Source organism: Oreochromis niloticus, linkage group LG1 (genome assembly GCF_001858045.2).
Source record: "Oreochromis niloticus isolate F11D_XX linkage group LG1, O_niloticus_UMD_NMBU, whole genome shotgun sequence".
In the NCBI taxonomy this organism is placed as follows: domain Eukaryota; kingdom Metazoa; phylum Chordata; class Actinopteri; order Cichliformes; family Cichlidae; genus Oreochromis; species Oreochromis niloticus.
This window is the reverse complement of record NC_031965.2, coordinates 30,747,081-30,761,936: the sequence shown is the minus strand read 5'-3', so window position 1 is coordinate 30,761,936 and position 14,856 is coordinate 30,747,081. Positions and strand designations below refer to the sequence as shown.

The window sequence follows — 14,856 nt, the reverse complement described above, 5'->3', positions numbered from 1 at the left end:
ACGTCTTTGTCCCTGTGTTTGTGTGTGTGTTGCGTGGCAAATGTGTACAGCAGGTTGGCCAGGTAGGACCTGCCTGTCAGTGAGTGGAACATCTCTGGCGTTCCTGTCACCCCAGGGCCCCCAGCTTTGCCCCGAAGCAGGGAGGCTAGAAGGGGGGACAAGCTAGGAGGGCCGTCCCCAAGCTGTCTCTGTTCATTACTGCTACAAAGACGGGACGTGGCCGGCAGGTGGCCAGACCTTTAGTCCTTACCTACTGTGATCATCTGCTGCTCTACTTTTTTGCATGTCTAGGTGGGTGGGTGTGCAAGCCACTATGCATGCTTGAGAATGAAAAGATTCAGAAGAAACCTGTAACTTACGAATTTGATTAGAGATGTGCATTTTGTGTTTGACCTATGAAATTGTGTTTGTGTATCTGTGAAAGCACATGGCTAAATGCATGTGCTTACATATCTACAAGTGTACATAAATCATGCTTCTGGAAAATGGGAAGCGGTGCTGCTGCTTTGGCACTTTCTTTACGCAGCATAGAGCGCCACTCTCTCGACAGACAGCGTCTCAAAGTGGCAATTAGTAAGAAAAGAAAAGAAAAACACTGTACAATCCCCTCCTATGTCAATCTGCAGTTTCCTGCAAAAATTCTATTAGGGCCAAAGTCCATAGCTGTTAATTACAATTCTAACTAGCTTGCCTCCTGACGAATGGATGGCTTCAGCAGTGATGTTGGATAAAAGGGATATCAGCGATTTCACTTCCCTGTACAAAGGCAGCTTCTGAAATGGGTCATCAATCCCATAGTGATAAATGTCTTGTGGAGTAATGGCTCTCTTATCAGCTGCGGATTACTGGAGATATTTGTAATTAGTGTAGCCACACAAGTCCCCAACAGATGTTTTTGAGGCGGCACAATATTAAAGCCTTGGTTTAGTGCTAAATGGGAACTTTCTGAAAATAATAGGGATAGTTAGAGCTATTGTATTGTGGCAGGCATAGGTGATTCTCAAGAACTGAGTCAGTGGGAATCTGTGTATGTGCTCTGCTGCACAAAGACATACATTACACACAAATGTGTGAAGCCACGTGTATACACATTCACGCACACACTCATGAGCTGTTAAATACACAGCCTGGGGTCCATCCTTCAGATACTGTGCTCAGTAGTCACATGACTGTGGGAGCCACAGGGCTCCTCTTCTCCTCCTGTTCCTCCTCCTCCTCCTCCTCCAGCCCTAGAGGTAGCCACTGCTACGCCAGGGGGAGTGAACGATTCACTTTTAACTTCCATTTCTCCTGTTTTGGGTCGAGATTCACTCGCTGCCCTGAAGTTTTTTTCTTCTTCCTCCTCTTCCAGCTCTCATGAAATCACAATGTGATGTATTCAGCCTGAGGTGTAGCTCTATTCACAATGCAGTTTGACACTACCAAGCCTTGCTCCCTTCTGTTTTCACAATGTATGTGTACAGATGGCCTACTGACAAGTCTGTACCACTAATAAAATTGTCCTCGCTGTAGTTGACAGATACTCTAGAAAGCCTTTTAATATACACTTGAAAGAAAGGACTCCTGTATTTTGTAGTTATCTGTCTCCTCCTTATGTCCGTATATTAAAATATAGACATTATAGAGAGCCCGTGCAAGTACAGCAACCATTCAGGCCTGTTTTCTGTTGCCAAAATATATCCTTATGAACCCATCCACAGACCTATACACACACACATACAGCCTACCCGCCACTGACAGACGTGTAAGCAGATGCAGCCAGAACTGGTAATGGCAGGTGATTATAAGTGGCACACGTGCCAAACTAATTAAACCCCTGGGTTGACAGCAGCATTTGGTAGCACTAGCATTCTGGCATGCTGGCATTAGAATAATTGTAGCAGCAGCACATTTCACCTGCGAGACTGCAGCTAACAGCATCATTTATTTTACAGCAGCCTGCACCGGATGTTTCAACAGAGGCTTGAGTTTCCCTGCTTTACGTTTGACATGTATGGCAACCCCTGCTGCAGATGGGACAGCTTTTCTTAATGCTAGTTGGAGCATATTTGCTCAAGGGTATATGGTATTTATATTTTACACAGTCTTTAAGTGCAAAACAGAAATGAATGAGATGCAAGTACGTCAACACATATTAAAGATGGTATGAAATCAAACTTGACCCTTAACTACAGCATCTATGGCTTGTCACATATTTTTCACTTTTTTTTTTTACCATATGCATTTATTTGGAATAGGCAGCGACATTTATTTCTGTTCAAACAACCTAACTGTTTAACTGTGCACAGATAAGGCCTACACTTACTTGTTTTTTAGGTTTCAAACAGAGAACAGAGCACACATTTAGAAAGCTGTAGGACTGAAATATAGGCATATATAGACAAGATATATCTGTGGATCAAAACTGTTAATGACACTTCTCGTGCTAAACACACCCTCATGTACCACAATGCTGAACTGACGTCACACCATTTACCCATAAGGCCATCCTCCTTATAGGGAAACGCAAGCTCCATAACAGAAAAATTACTTCTCCTCAGTTTTCAGTTTCTCTTATGAGTTAAGCAAGAGCACAGCACATGTTTTTACATGGAAGAAAATATACTCAATTCAAAATACTCAGTGTTAAATTACAGGAATCTTTATTAAATGCTTCAGACCGCTGACTCTCAGGGGTACCTGTAACAAAAAGATGTCAGACATACATATATTAATTTGGTTATCAAAGGAGTTGTAAGGGGTAAAAGATGTAAAATGAAAAAGTTTTTGAAATATCAAGCTAAGAAATATAGAAGTGATTTGAAAGATGGCAAATTTGTCCAGTCAGGCAGGCTGACCTACCTCTGCATGTCTCCCATTCAAGACACACTACAGCAGGCAGGCAGGAAGGACACAAGGACAAGAGGACGAGTGTCTTAGATTGTTGGGTTCTTGGGTCATCACTTCTCCAGCTGGAGGGCTGGAGCTGTAAGTCTTTCTCACAGAGGTCAGAGCTGTGTCAGGAGGCCAGAAACCGCAACAGGAGGCACACCTGCACACGCTCTGTGCATCTCTGCGTGTACATTTCTGTCTCGCAGGCACATACCTGAATAGTTGAGTAAGAATTTAAGAATACTTTCAGTTCTGTGGAAACTGTGCTGTGTGTTAATGAATTGACTGATTCATCTGATCGCCTTGTTGAGCAGGTGTGGCTAGGCCAGGTGTACGCTGCATCACCAGGTGTCTGTGTGTGTTTACGCTCAAGGTGAGAGGTAAACTGATATTCTATCTGTTAGCATACTTTAGCGAGTTAGGTTATGCAAAGTATTTAAGCATGTATTGTTAGATTTATGGTTTGCAGAGTTGCATATCACAGACTTTCATCTCTACCAAGCCCACATACAGCTATGCTCTAATATTTGCATGTTGTAAATCACAATGGTGACAAACAGGGTGCATTCCGCTCCTACGCATTTTCCCCAGAGGTTTTGCTGTCGTGTCCACTTGCACATAATTGCTTCTTTGCCTTACTGCACATATATCACTTGCTGAAACATCACTTACTTTTTTCAGGTTTTATTGCAGTGCCCAGACTGTGTTCACTTTCGAAAGCTACTGTGTTAAGCTTGTTGTAGAAGAAGTGAAAAATCAGCTCTTTGAAGGCACAACGAAGTGGCCGATGGCAGCTGATAGCTGGAGCTTAGTGGATCCTCATTATGTGCTGTAGCAAGCTGATTAAAACATTTGATTTGTTCTTAGTGTGTGTGTAAGTGTGAACTCAGATGCCTGTGTGCATCTCGTGCATGTGCAAGTGTGTTTGTGCATGCGCGTGTGTGGAAGTGTAGCCCTTCAGGCTGCTGCGGTGTGTTATCTGTTTTTTCAACCTTGTCATACTAATTACAGTCCATATTTACTTACATTCTCTTTTTGTTTTCTGCCCTTGATAGGCATCTGTGAGTGCCTCTTTCTAGGCTGTTCTCATTAACAAACTGATGATGTGTGAAAGGTCTATCTTGTGATGATAGAGGGAGCTTTTCCCAAAAAAAGGTCATGATACAAATGTTGTCAGCTTTTCGCAATCACAATGAATAATTTCCTATTATCAGCGATGTTGTGTGGTTTTGCCAGTGAATTTTGGTTGGGGAATACATTGCAAAGTCTATTTTTAAAAATAATTTTAATACAAGATTCCTGATCTGGAGATTAGTATCTAAAGCCCTGTATATGTTTTTATTTTTTATTTTCGTCTTGGGCTGCCAATATTTGCACTGGCTTTCAATAAACGATGGCATTAGCAGAATAGCAGAAAGCATTGCTTAAATTAAAGAAGTATTTCTGCTCTTTTGTTTCCTACCTGTGTCGACCCATGTCAACTTACTGATCACATTCACTGCATGGGTCACTCACTGGACATCACCCTAAACCTGTTGCTGTCTTCTTAGAAACACTGTTTCTGATTAACTAGACCCTTTAGTTAACTAAACTAGCTACAACAAAATAAAGAACATCATTATGCAAGTGTGCAATGAGTGTGTTAGAGCGACACAGACAAACTTACAATAGGATTTGTAAATGGTTAAACGGGACAGGATGCTGTGTGAGTATGCATGATGGGGTAAGCAGGGTAAATGGCCGACATCTGAGTTTTATATGGCAGAGGTGGGTGGTATGTTTTTGTGTGAGTGCATGTGGGGGTGCGGGATGAATGGTTTTATATAAGTGTGAGTGACTGATTTCCAGACACAGAGCACAGTGCATCCTGAATGGTTAAATGGCATTTATTCAGCCGGTTAGTCTGGGAAAACATATGGTGCCATTTGGAGGCCCAGACTGGTGCACGCTGTTCTCCTGTAATTAGACTGGCCCAGCAGAGCAGCTACATAACTGCTTCATGATAACCACCCTACTGTAGCCTACAGTGCTGCTGCCACCCAGCCCTGGCTGCAGCACAGGAGCAGCACACCACATTACACATCCTGTTAACACAGTGTTCAACACCAGTGACACCACAGCTTTGGCAGCTGGACATTTATGCTGAGGGCCAGATTTACTGTACATATGTTGCCAAACAAAAATGTGCACTGCACCTTTCATTATGTTTGTGTTTGCAATATCCATGAAATTTGATTGTGTTCTGCTCTTTGGTTGCATTCTTGATACATTTAGGATTTCAGTAAATACATCATATGTAGCAATGTCTATTACTAATAGTTTTAGTTTATAGAAAGGTTGAAGTAGGGTTAAATAAATGAACTTATAAATAAAAAAAGATGTATTCACATGAAAACTATTGCTTATAAAACCTTAAGTCACTGTATATATAAATATCAAATCTATTTGCATGGTCAAACCTTTGTATGAGCTGCAATTGAACATTACTCTCCTAGTCAAGTAAATATAGCAGAATCTGCAGTACTGTGCAAAAGTCTTGAACCACCATCTCCTGAGCCTTTGGCCTACACTTTGTTTGTCATTGTCATTTTGTGGCATACCTGAGTAGAGGATTCCCTATTTCTATATTGTCTTCTTCTCTTCTTTTTTTTAATTATTCCCCATCCTACAAGGTCTTGGGAGCAGATTGTGGGTTGAATGTGTGGGGTGTGTTGGCAGAGCTGTTGGGTGTCAGCTGGACTGTTGTCACGTTAGGGGGGACAGCCTGGCAGCCCAGTGGGAAGGCTCTTTTAAAGATACACTGCTGGGAATCGAACTGAGCCAGTGCCTGGTCCAAAACATGAACACACACACACATCAACACACACTGAGGAGGTTAGTAAGGAAAATTAACGCGTGTGGAGGGGGTGTCCAAACCTGGGATAATGACGTTTTTTTTCCCTCATTTATAATATCTGACACCGCCAGTCTGTCCTTTCGTCTGCTCACATCAGCATCCTTTCATAAAGACCAGACACATGGATAATTACACATGCAGGGAAAAGGAGCAGTCGATCTGCAGTTTATCTGATGACTACTAGAAACTCCAAAAAAGTTTATGTTAAAGAAAGAATATTTTACAATGTGTGTTTGATTTATCTCGGCTATAATCAAGCCTCTGGCTAAAAGTAAAATTTTTGACATGACAACACATATTTAGAAATTGGGGTGCAGCTTCACAGAAACTACTAGTTATTCACATCAGTATTTACATGATACTTGGTGGCATTATAGGACATTGAAGAGTTTTAAAATCCGCTGTCAAATATGAAACTAGCTCCCATACAACGAGAACACATATTCCAATTACATACTGTACTGTGTAATGTCTGTGTCCAGATTGGGCTGTCTGTGGCATGCTATTCCCTTGCTCTCTGTTTAGCAAGTACCGCCTGTGAGAGGACTGTCGAATTTGCATATGCCGCCATGTATATTTCAGTAGCGTTTAACACACACATCACCGCCAGTGAATTATGCATAGGGCCGGTACAGTGAAGATGCTTGTTTTATGCACTTGTGAAGGAAAATTGAACTGTGTTTTCTTCTGCTCATAACACTCAAGGCCCAGGGCCCATTAAAGTACACAGAGAAGGCAGCATGTAAATGGACTGGTGGTGTACATCCTATTCCCTCAAACAAAAGGGGCCTGGCATCGGGAAAGGCGTCCGACAGGTTCTGACGGCTAGTTAATAGGATTCCCACCTCTCCAAAGGGACTGACTGAGGTACTGTTGTAGTATTCTTGTAGACCAATGCTTTTCTTTTTATATATGAATGTGCATATGTGTTTGTTAAATGCGGTGCTGTGGTAGAGATGAGTGACTGAATAATTCAAAACTGGCATGTCTCACAAAATGATGCAAACCTGTGCATGGATTGTCAGTGGGTGGAATAGAGTGTTGCAGTAAACACAGCCTAAAAGGGTCTTATGCATTATAGACAAGCCTTTTGAAACTGTTTTCTCATATGCAAATGGAACACAAACAGCTGCAAAGGCTTAATATGAATCTCTCACATCAAATCCAAATGAGGCATAGGGCTGTTTATGTTTATATTGTGTATGCTACTACTAGAAAAGGATGGAGGATGTTTGTCGAAGCACATGAAAGATATAATAAAAGACTCGATGCCACTGCTCTCAGTGTTTACTTTAAAGAATGGGTGGTTAGAGCTGTATCTTTTCTACCACACAATAGTTGTGTTCTCATAAGCCTTTTCTGGACTGGTGAATAGACTGCAGAGGATGAGCTTCATTAGATATGTCATTTAAGACACCTATGCTCTCCTACTGCTCTATATTTATCCACTTGCAGGTCTCTAACAGGCCCTCAGGTCAACACATTGTGTCCCTACCTGTCAGCTCAGCAGTGGACGGGACATATGTGGTGGATCGAGACAATATGAAGCCACCTGCTAGTCACCCTTCCTTCTTCTCTCCTAGAACAGAGGTTTTCCCCCTCTGTTCTACTTCTTTTTGTCATACCTTGCCACTGCATGCAGTCGTGGCTTTCCTATTACTCTATTTAGCTTAACAAGGGTCTGATGGTAGCCTTGGCTGAGTACCAATGAATCAACTGTTTTTATTTTTAATTTTTAGTTAGTTCAATTTTACCCACTGCTGTGTGGTAAATGATAGGCCTAGCCTGTAATAAACAATCTCGTAAACAGCTCTGCAGCTCAGCCCCTAATCGCCTTAGGGGCTTGTAAGAGCTTTATAACACATTTATTACCCCTTATAACATGTAGGAGCATCAGGCCTTAACTTAAGCTACATTAATTGCATTTCTTGACATATATTGACTTTATCTTTAAATTTGTGTTTTGGTCATTCTCATGAAATATCTTAAACATCTTGAAAAGTCTTGTTTGCCAAACTGTATATCATTCACCGATTTGTGATTTGTGGCTACCAAAAGCCAATAATAACCTGATGTTGTAACATTAAAACCAGAAGAGAAGAGAATAACATTGATGATCTCATTAGACTGCACTGGTCTGCCTGGAAACCTTAGGTCCTCATATTCATATATATTTTACATTGACGAGCAGTAATCATTATTGCAGACCAACAGATTCTCCCAATTGCGAAGCATGGCTGATCGCAGCAGCCTCCTCAAGCATGACAGTGTACCCTGCCACACAAACTGCTCTAGAAACACAATAAAGAACCCTCCACATTGATTTGGCCTCCACACTGCCTAGGTCCTAAGAAGACCCAAAGATAATTAGCTAATTATTGCAATTATTGCTGAAAAAAATAGAAATCTTATTAAATGCCATCTAGTTATGGGAGTACGGAATGGGCGTAAAGGACTTTAAAAAATAAATGTGTATGTTTTAAAACTTTGCTTATAATATCAAAAAGTAGATAAATAAGAAATAAATTTTTTACTATTATTTTAATGTTGTTTTTTGGATTATCTGAGACCAATTTGTCCTTATTCAATAGAAGAGTCCCTTTAGGGTTCTGCTTGATGCATTGTGAAACCAGAGAAAACTGTATTCAATACATTCCTCAATTATATTGCCACTTGGTATTCCGAGTCTGGTAAGAGAAAAGGAGAAACCATTACTTTGTTAGCCAAAAGCACACATCCACTCAGAACAGACGAAAGGGCCAGCATGGGGAATAGAGATATTTGATGTTGAATCTCCCCCTATTTACAGTAGGATGCCTGAATAAACGTGTTCAGAAGCTGGAAAGCAGCATTATGACCCATAACCCCAAGGTATTTGAAATGGAACAGCAGGACTTACTTTGAAAAAGAATAGGAGATGTGCTCTGGGCTCACTGTTTATACCTTGATGTGATTTGGACTGAAATATAAAAAAATCCTGTTTATCAGTTCTTTCCCTTTCGTCCATTGCTGAAAATTGCGGGGTTTTGGAAGGGGAGGCTATTCAGATGCAGTGCACTACTGGCAGTGGTTTAAGCTGGTAAAATTTATTCAATAAGTATAATTTTAAAACGTTCATGTTGCTTTTCCTGTCATCCATAATCACTATTTAAACCAGACGTGTCAGTGCTGTCCACGTAACCATTGCATTTTATTTGAAGGATGTAATAGATAGACCTGGGCCTTGTTGCAAGGTCCACATTTTCCATCACATGTGCTCTTTTGCAGCATTTTCCCATTACAGTTCATAAAACTAATTCTGGGGCTTGGGTATCTACTTTTGGTTTCAATGGGGGTTTTTTTTCTACAAATACCAGTTTCAGCCATTCTTCATTTATTCTTTTGTCTGAAAAGAGGTAAGGTATCAGTCTTTCATGTTTTGGAAAGTCTGATGAGTGTTATTTGCATGGACCTCCTGCATGACGGAGATTTTGGAGATGGCGTGGGGAGAGAAATACAAAATTGCAGAGTAAACCAATACCAGGCTAGTAATGTTGGGAGGATCCCCTTTCAAAGAGTAGAGTTGAATGTGTGCGCCTTATGTTTTTGATCTCTTACTGTACTCATCCCATTCCAGGCACAGTTGTTATCATAGTTGCTGTTGTTTGTATGTTATTTTAGCTTCTTTCCCAAGTAGCTATTTTGCAATTTGGGCAAAAATACAATTAAAGGTCCATCTGTTTTCAATGGTGCTAACGTCACACAGATGGGGTTGTCTATTGAAGCCATACCAGAATCCTGGCAGGTCAGATACTTCAGTAATGAACATGCTAAATATGCGACCAGTCTGATTTCATCATAACAAGGCCTGCATGGTGCTTGAATGTATAAATATAGTTTTACATTAAGTTAAGCTGTTGCACTTTAGCCTTGGCAGTGGTCTAAAAGAATAACAGGACTTATCCCCTAGTGGTTTAAGTTTCACTTGCAATTGGGACTGGATCTCATTCATGCTATGCCTATATTTCATGAGAGTGGTGGAGTTACGGTGTTATTGTTGACAAACCAAGATTTATATATGGCCAAAGAAAAATGTCTAGTATTCCTTGTGACAATTTGTCATGCTGAAGCAAAGCAATAAAGGCCTTGAGCATGCATGCATGCATATGCAATAACATAGTATTTCTGCTAATATTCCTTCAATATTCCATCCAAGCAAATTATATCATTTTCATATGTTTTGTTTGTTTAGTTAACACCTCAGTCAACTGAGAAGGGATGTGTTTTCAATAAAAAAAACACCCTTTTTCAGATTGAGTCACTAATATTGCATCACTGAAAAGGCCACAGTACTTAGAGGCCACTGCAGCTTTGAGAAACTGTGGGATTTATCACATGCTTTCATGTTCACACTCCCCGCGTTAGGCTAGAATAGAAGGAAAAAAACAACAACAAAAATGCTGACACTGCGCTTGCCCATTTATAAACGTCAACGTCACATTGATCCCTTAAGCGGTTATAGGACTGTATACTTTAGTTAGAGAGTTATAGTGTTCTTCTTTGAGCTTGTTTCTTGTTGAGCTCTTACAATTAACAGTAATGAGTACAAACAAAGGAGATCGTTTTTTGTAGTTGTTAGATCCCATGTTCCTACTTAACGCTCACAACAATAAAAAATGTATTAGATAAGTATTAGGCACTATGGACAGCTTTTGGAAACTATACCACAGACAGTTATGCATCAGGTCAGATTTTCTAGGTGTAACTGATCACCCACGCTGATGGACTTACTTCTTAACTGCAAGTACCCATCTACTTTTCGTGCCTTCCAAGTTTGCAAGCACTAACATTTCTAACACAGTTCTTTTACCCTGAAAGAAGCCTGAGGGCTCTGACCAAAACTTGTCTAATATAGGAAAATTGAGCAGCTTTGAACTTTGCTGTTTTTGATAACTACTTGGTATGCTTCCTGGAGGACAACCTGTGGGTTTGGTTTCCCAAGGTTTAATTCCTTTGATTAAATGCCAGGGCAAGATAGCTTGGCACTCAATAGGCCCTTTACCTTCCTCATATCCTCAGTTTCTTTGGCTTAAAAGTACCGGTGCTCTCAGCACACAGTAGCCCCCCCTTAGTCCAAAGACTCCTATGCTGATTGTTGTTTTCCAAGTTTACACCAATAACCTCCTTCCAGTACTTTCCCTCGTCCCTCATCCTGTTTTAGGTCAAGATGTCCTCTGTTCCTTTGCTCTGTTTATGCATTATGATTCATAACACAAGCGTGTACGTGGTACAGTACTGCGCCTCCCTCCCTTTCAGTGACCGAATGAAACTGATGGCAGGATCACAGCCTCCACAGATTAGCAATGCTCAGAGGAGGAACGCAGTTGCTAGGGTAATTATGATGAGTGTTGGGCTGCCAAATACAGGATAATGCTTGGTCCTTATTATTATACTAGTGGATCAACTCTACAAAATTGCAGCTAATTAAGGACAGGGTTCTTAGGCTGGCTCATTCAAAACACTTAAATGACCACCATCTACAGTTAAGGTCATGATTGTCTTAGCACTTTAGGCATCTAGACATCTAAGGAGATGATTTAAAAACTGGACAGTGAACTTAGTAATATGTTGTTAGAGCATTTTACTACTTTTTATTAACTTAAGGCTATTTGAAGGTGTTTATCTAGCTCAAAACTGGAACATCGCATAATGGCTTATTGTGTCAGTCACTTTCCTACTAAACTGAATTTAATATTTGAGGACATTGAATTTCGTGCAGTGATGGCAGTGCTGAATATGCTAAATATGTTGTCTTTGTCATTCATATGACCCTGATTGGTGTCAGTCTCAGTCAAACCCCACAGGTTTAGTTCTTGCATAGCTAAAGCATAACTGTGCTGTATCTGTTTAGGTCTTCTGTGTGTTTTCCTTAAATATTTGAAATGTATCATGATCTGGGTCCAAAAAACCCTCTATTTTCAAATAATTGTCTCATATTGGGTACATCTAGGTCCCGATGCCTGCTTTGATTGGCTCTGTGTTTCTCAAAAGCTTTTGTTATGTATTTCAATTCAGCTGCCCAAAGACAACCGCTGGATTTTGATGGAGATAGAAAACAAGACACCCTCTAAAATTGGCTGACCCCTCCCAGGACTCTGTACCCTCTCTGCCCTCAGCACAGAGATATGAGGGCACTCTGACATACTTCTAAGGCATCTTTTGTTGTTGTTTCTCATGGGTAAAATCTGCCCACTGCTATTCCATGAGAACCCTCCCTGTGCTCACACATGCACACACACACATACACAGAGCCAAAATCAGTCCACTGCAAAATATAGAGCGCTGCAGTTTTCTTTCACACAAATCAAATCCCGTTTACTACTGTCTGAATATCACAGCTCGGATCAGATTAGGATCTTTGCTTACAATTACAAATTTATCACAGTACCTTCATGTTTTGTTTTCAAACGGTTGACCTTACTAACTTTCATGTTGCTTTTCAGGTTAAATATATTGATTCCCACTTCATACTGTAGGTAAGAGTCAGAGAGGAAATGAGAATTATTGTAGAGCTGCTGTTTACAGCAACATGTTAGTGAGAAAATAATTCTGTGCAAGTACCATATGACAGAAATAGATTTGGCCTTGAGTTGTTTTTTTTTTTAGTTGCATTTTAAGTTGCAACACTCAGTTTACTCATGATATAGGTTAGGTTCTAGCAAAATATTATTGAAACACTACTGTACCTTATGTCCATTTTAACTTTAGCAAACTATCTAGCCAATGACATGTGAGTAGTGGTAAAAAAAAGTCCCTTTTCACTATGTTCATATGCGTTTAAGGATAAATGGATTCAGCAGCAGTTCAGAAATACCCACGATTGTAAGTTTCTAACCACACTAGCTCATAAATGCAAATATGGCAAAAATAGGTGTTGTTGGTCACATGTAAGTTGTCCTGTTTGGTTAATCAGTAACTTAACTAGAAGAGTGACCAGCTCACCTTTGAGAATCCTAAAAAGAACTTCCTCCTGGACATTTCAGTTTTTTTCACATGCTTATCAACAACCAGATTATTTAAAAACCTTAAGTCACACGTAGCCTCACAGTAGTTTCCTCTATATGGCAGTTATCCTGTGCCATGCCATGACTCCCTAACACCAAAGCAATGTCCTATGGCATCTGAATAATGTAGAGGGTTGAGTCATCCATCATGGTAGATAGCTGCGTGACTGAATTCATGTGCTCGTTTGCATATACGCCTGTGTACATAAATATGTGCAGTACTCAAGATGGGCTCCATTACTTTTGCAGCAGGGTATCTCTTAACTCCTATCTTTTTAATTATTTATTTCATGAACAGTATATATATTTTGTTAGGGGTTATTGGGGCATGAATAAGCGTGTGTCACGGCCTTTTCACAATCCCTTATGAGCAAATCCCACCCCCATCCCTGACTTGCCTCCAGCAGGCCCAGCTCAGAGTTCTTCTGATAGCCATGAAGGGATTTGGGCTGGATGGGCAGACCCTGACTGGGCTGATTGCTTTGAATGGCACTGGCTAAGGCTGCCTTTGAAAGCAGGGGCGTTGATGAGCGCCTTCTCAGAAGAGCCTGTGTAGTCACTGCCTCTGGGAGGGACCCTCACTAATACCCCAGCATAAGATATACAGGAAGAGGCAAGGATCACCAGTCACCCCCAGCCATACGCACACACACTCACACGTAGAAATGCACATACCCACTTGCTTAGACAACAACAGAAAAGTACTTTCAGTGAACTTTTTGACTTTTACTTATGTTGCCTACTGGTTGATGGATCTGGAAGTCATTCAAACTAGACGATTCAGTAACTAATTTCATACACCCAAGATACAGCAGAGTGAAGTTCTTGATATTATTTAAGTCCTTACTCGGTTTGATGGGCAGCATGCTTGACATCTTTGTATACGTGTTGAATTTTGAAACCAAACTCCAAGCCGCTTGAAGTGTTGGCAAGAAAGGATTTCCGGAAGGTGTATGTGGGCTCACTTGTTTTGTTCGCTGTTTCACCTTGTCCTTTGGCTCTCATAAAACACCTTGAACATGAGAGAAGACAAATTACAGCTTCAAATGCAGGTGTCCAAGTGTGTTTTTATCTCTTAGTGGGGCCCTGAGGGAACATTACCTATGTTCCACAGGGCTGGCTGTGACATGGGAGCTGTCACCTGTGAGGCCCAGGCTATTGCTCTGAACAGGGTGGCCTTCTTTCTTTGATTGCCCTGTCCCTTCGAGCAAAGAGCTCTGAACTTTGGTTTGGTCTGGACCCAGCACCCCTGACCCCAGTTACCCCTTGACTTTCACCTTATTCATAGGAACAGGAATGTCTAGAATAATCATACTTGGTAATTAACATGAAAACGCAGTATAAAGAGAGTCGTGCTCATTAAGATGATTGGTGCAGGTTAGGGCATGAAGACACATGTGCTTTTGACTACTCGTCTTTACTGAGCTCATATATATATGGAAAATTTCCTAGGTAACGCTTGTTGATGTCAGTAAACCGTGTGTCAGAGTCAGAGTTCAGGATACGTGCTTGTCTTTCATGGCAGTTGAATGGCTTCAGGCAAAACAAGCTCATTTTGTGTGAAAGAGAGAGAGAAAGAAGGAGAAAAAGAAGTAGCAGTAAATTACTGATAAGTGACAGAGAGCAGAGCTTATCTTGTGACAGCATCAGAGTGGAATGAAGGTCTGGTGTGTCTAAGTTAACCCTTTGACACATCTTATGGTGAGGCTGAAGGTGAGTGAAACACAGACTTACAGATGAATAACCATGAAAAGGCATAGAGGGAAATGGGAAAGATGGCAAGAGGGGAGTGGGTGGTGCCCGCAGCACGCCTGGTTTTATTTTCAATTGCAGTTTACGATTTTTCATGGTCATGTCTCCCCTGCCTTTTCAAAATAATCGGCTGTTGGTTTTTGCAAGTCTGGCCGCCTTTCATTTTAGAGGTTTGTTTTTGAAAAGGTTGCTATTATAGCTAAATGGTTTCTCTGCTTCTCTAAACACGGCAAGGCATTAGGCTGGGCTCCGGTTTCAGGGCCTGGCTCTTAATGAGAGACCCAATCACACAGA

General features: G+C 41.0%; 1 protein-coding gene and 1 long non-coding RNA gene across 6 annotated transcripts in view; one reads left to right on the top strand and one right to left on the bottom strand.

Moving 5' to 3' along the window:
- The window catches only part of fto (FTO alpha-ketoglutarate dependent dioxygenase), a 123,895-nt gene that overhangs the window by 68,986 nt on the left and 40,053 nt on the right, over window positions 1-14,856 (top strand). The window contains exon 9 of one of the 5 annotated variants that reach the window (XM_025907548.1): window positions 51-81. The exons of the other annotated variants lie outside the window; for them this stretch is intronic. Coding sequence (XP_025763333.1) covers window positions 51-66 — 16 coding nt within the window. The 3' untranslated portion in view covers window positions 67-81. Of the gene's footprint in view, window positions 1-50; window positions 82-14,856 lie in introns of those variants that run through there. 5 annotated transcript variants of the gene reach the window in all.
- On the bottom strand, window positions 1,273-5,081 carry LOC112846991 (uncharacterized). The gene is made up of 2 exons (XR_003220253.1): window positions 2,842-5,081; window positions 1,273-2,679 (listed from the first exon to the last, which is right to left on the bottom strand). It is a non-coding gene; the product is annotated as an uncharacterized LOC112846991 (long non-coding RNA).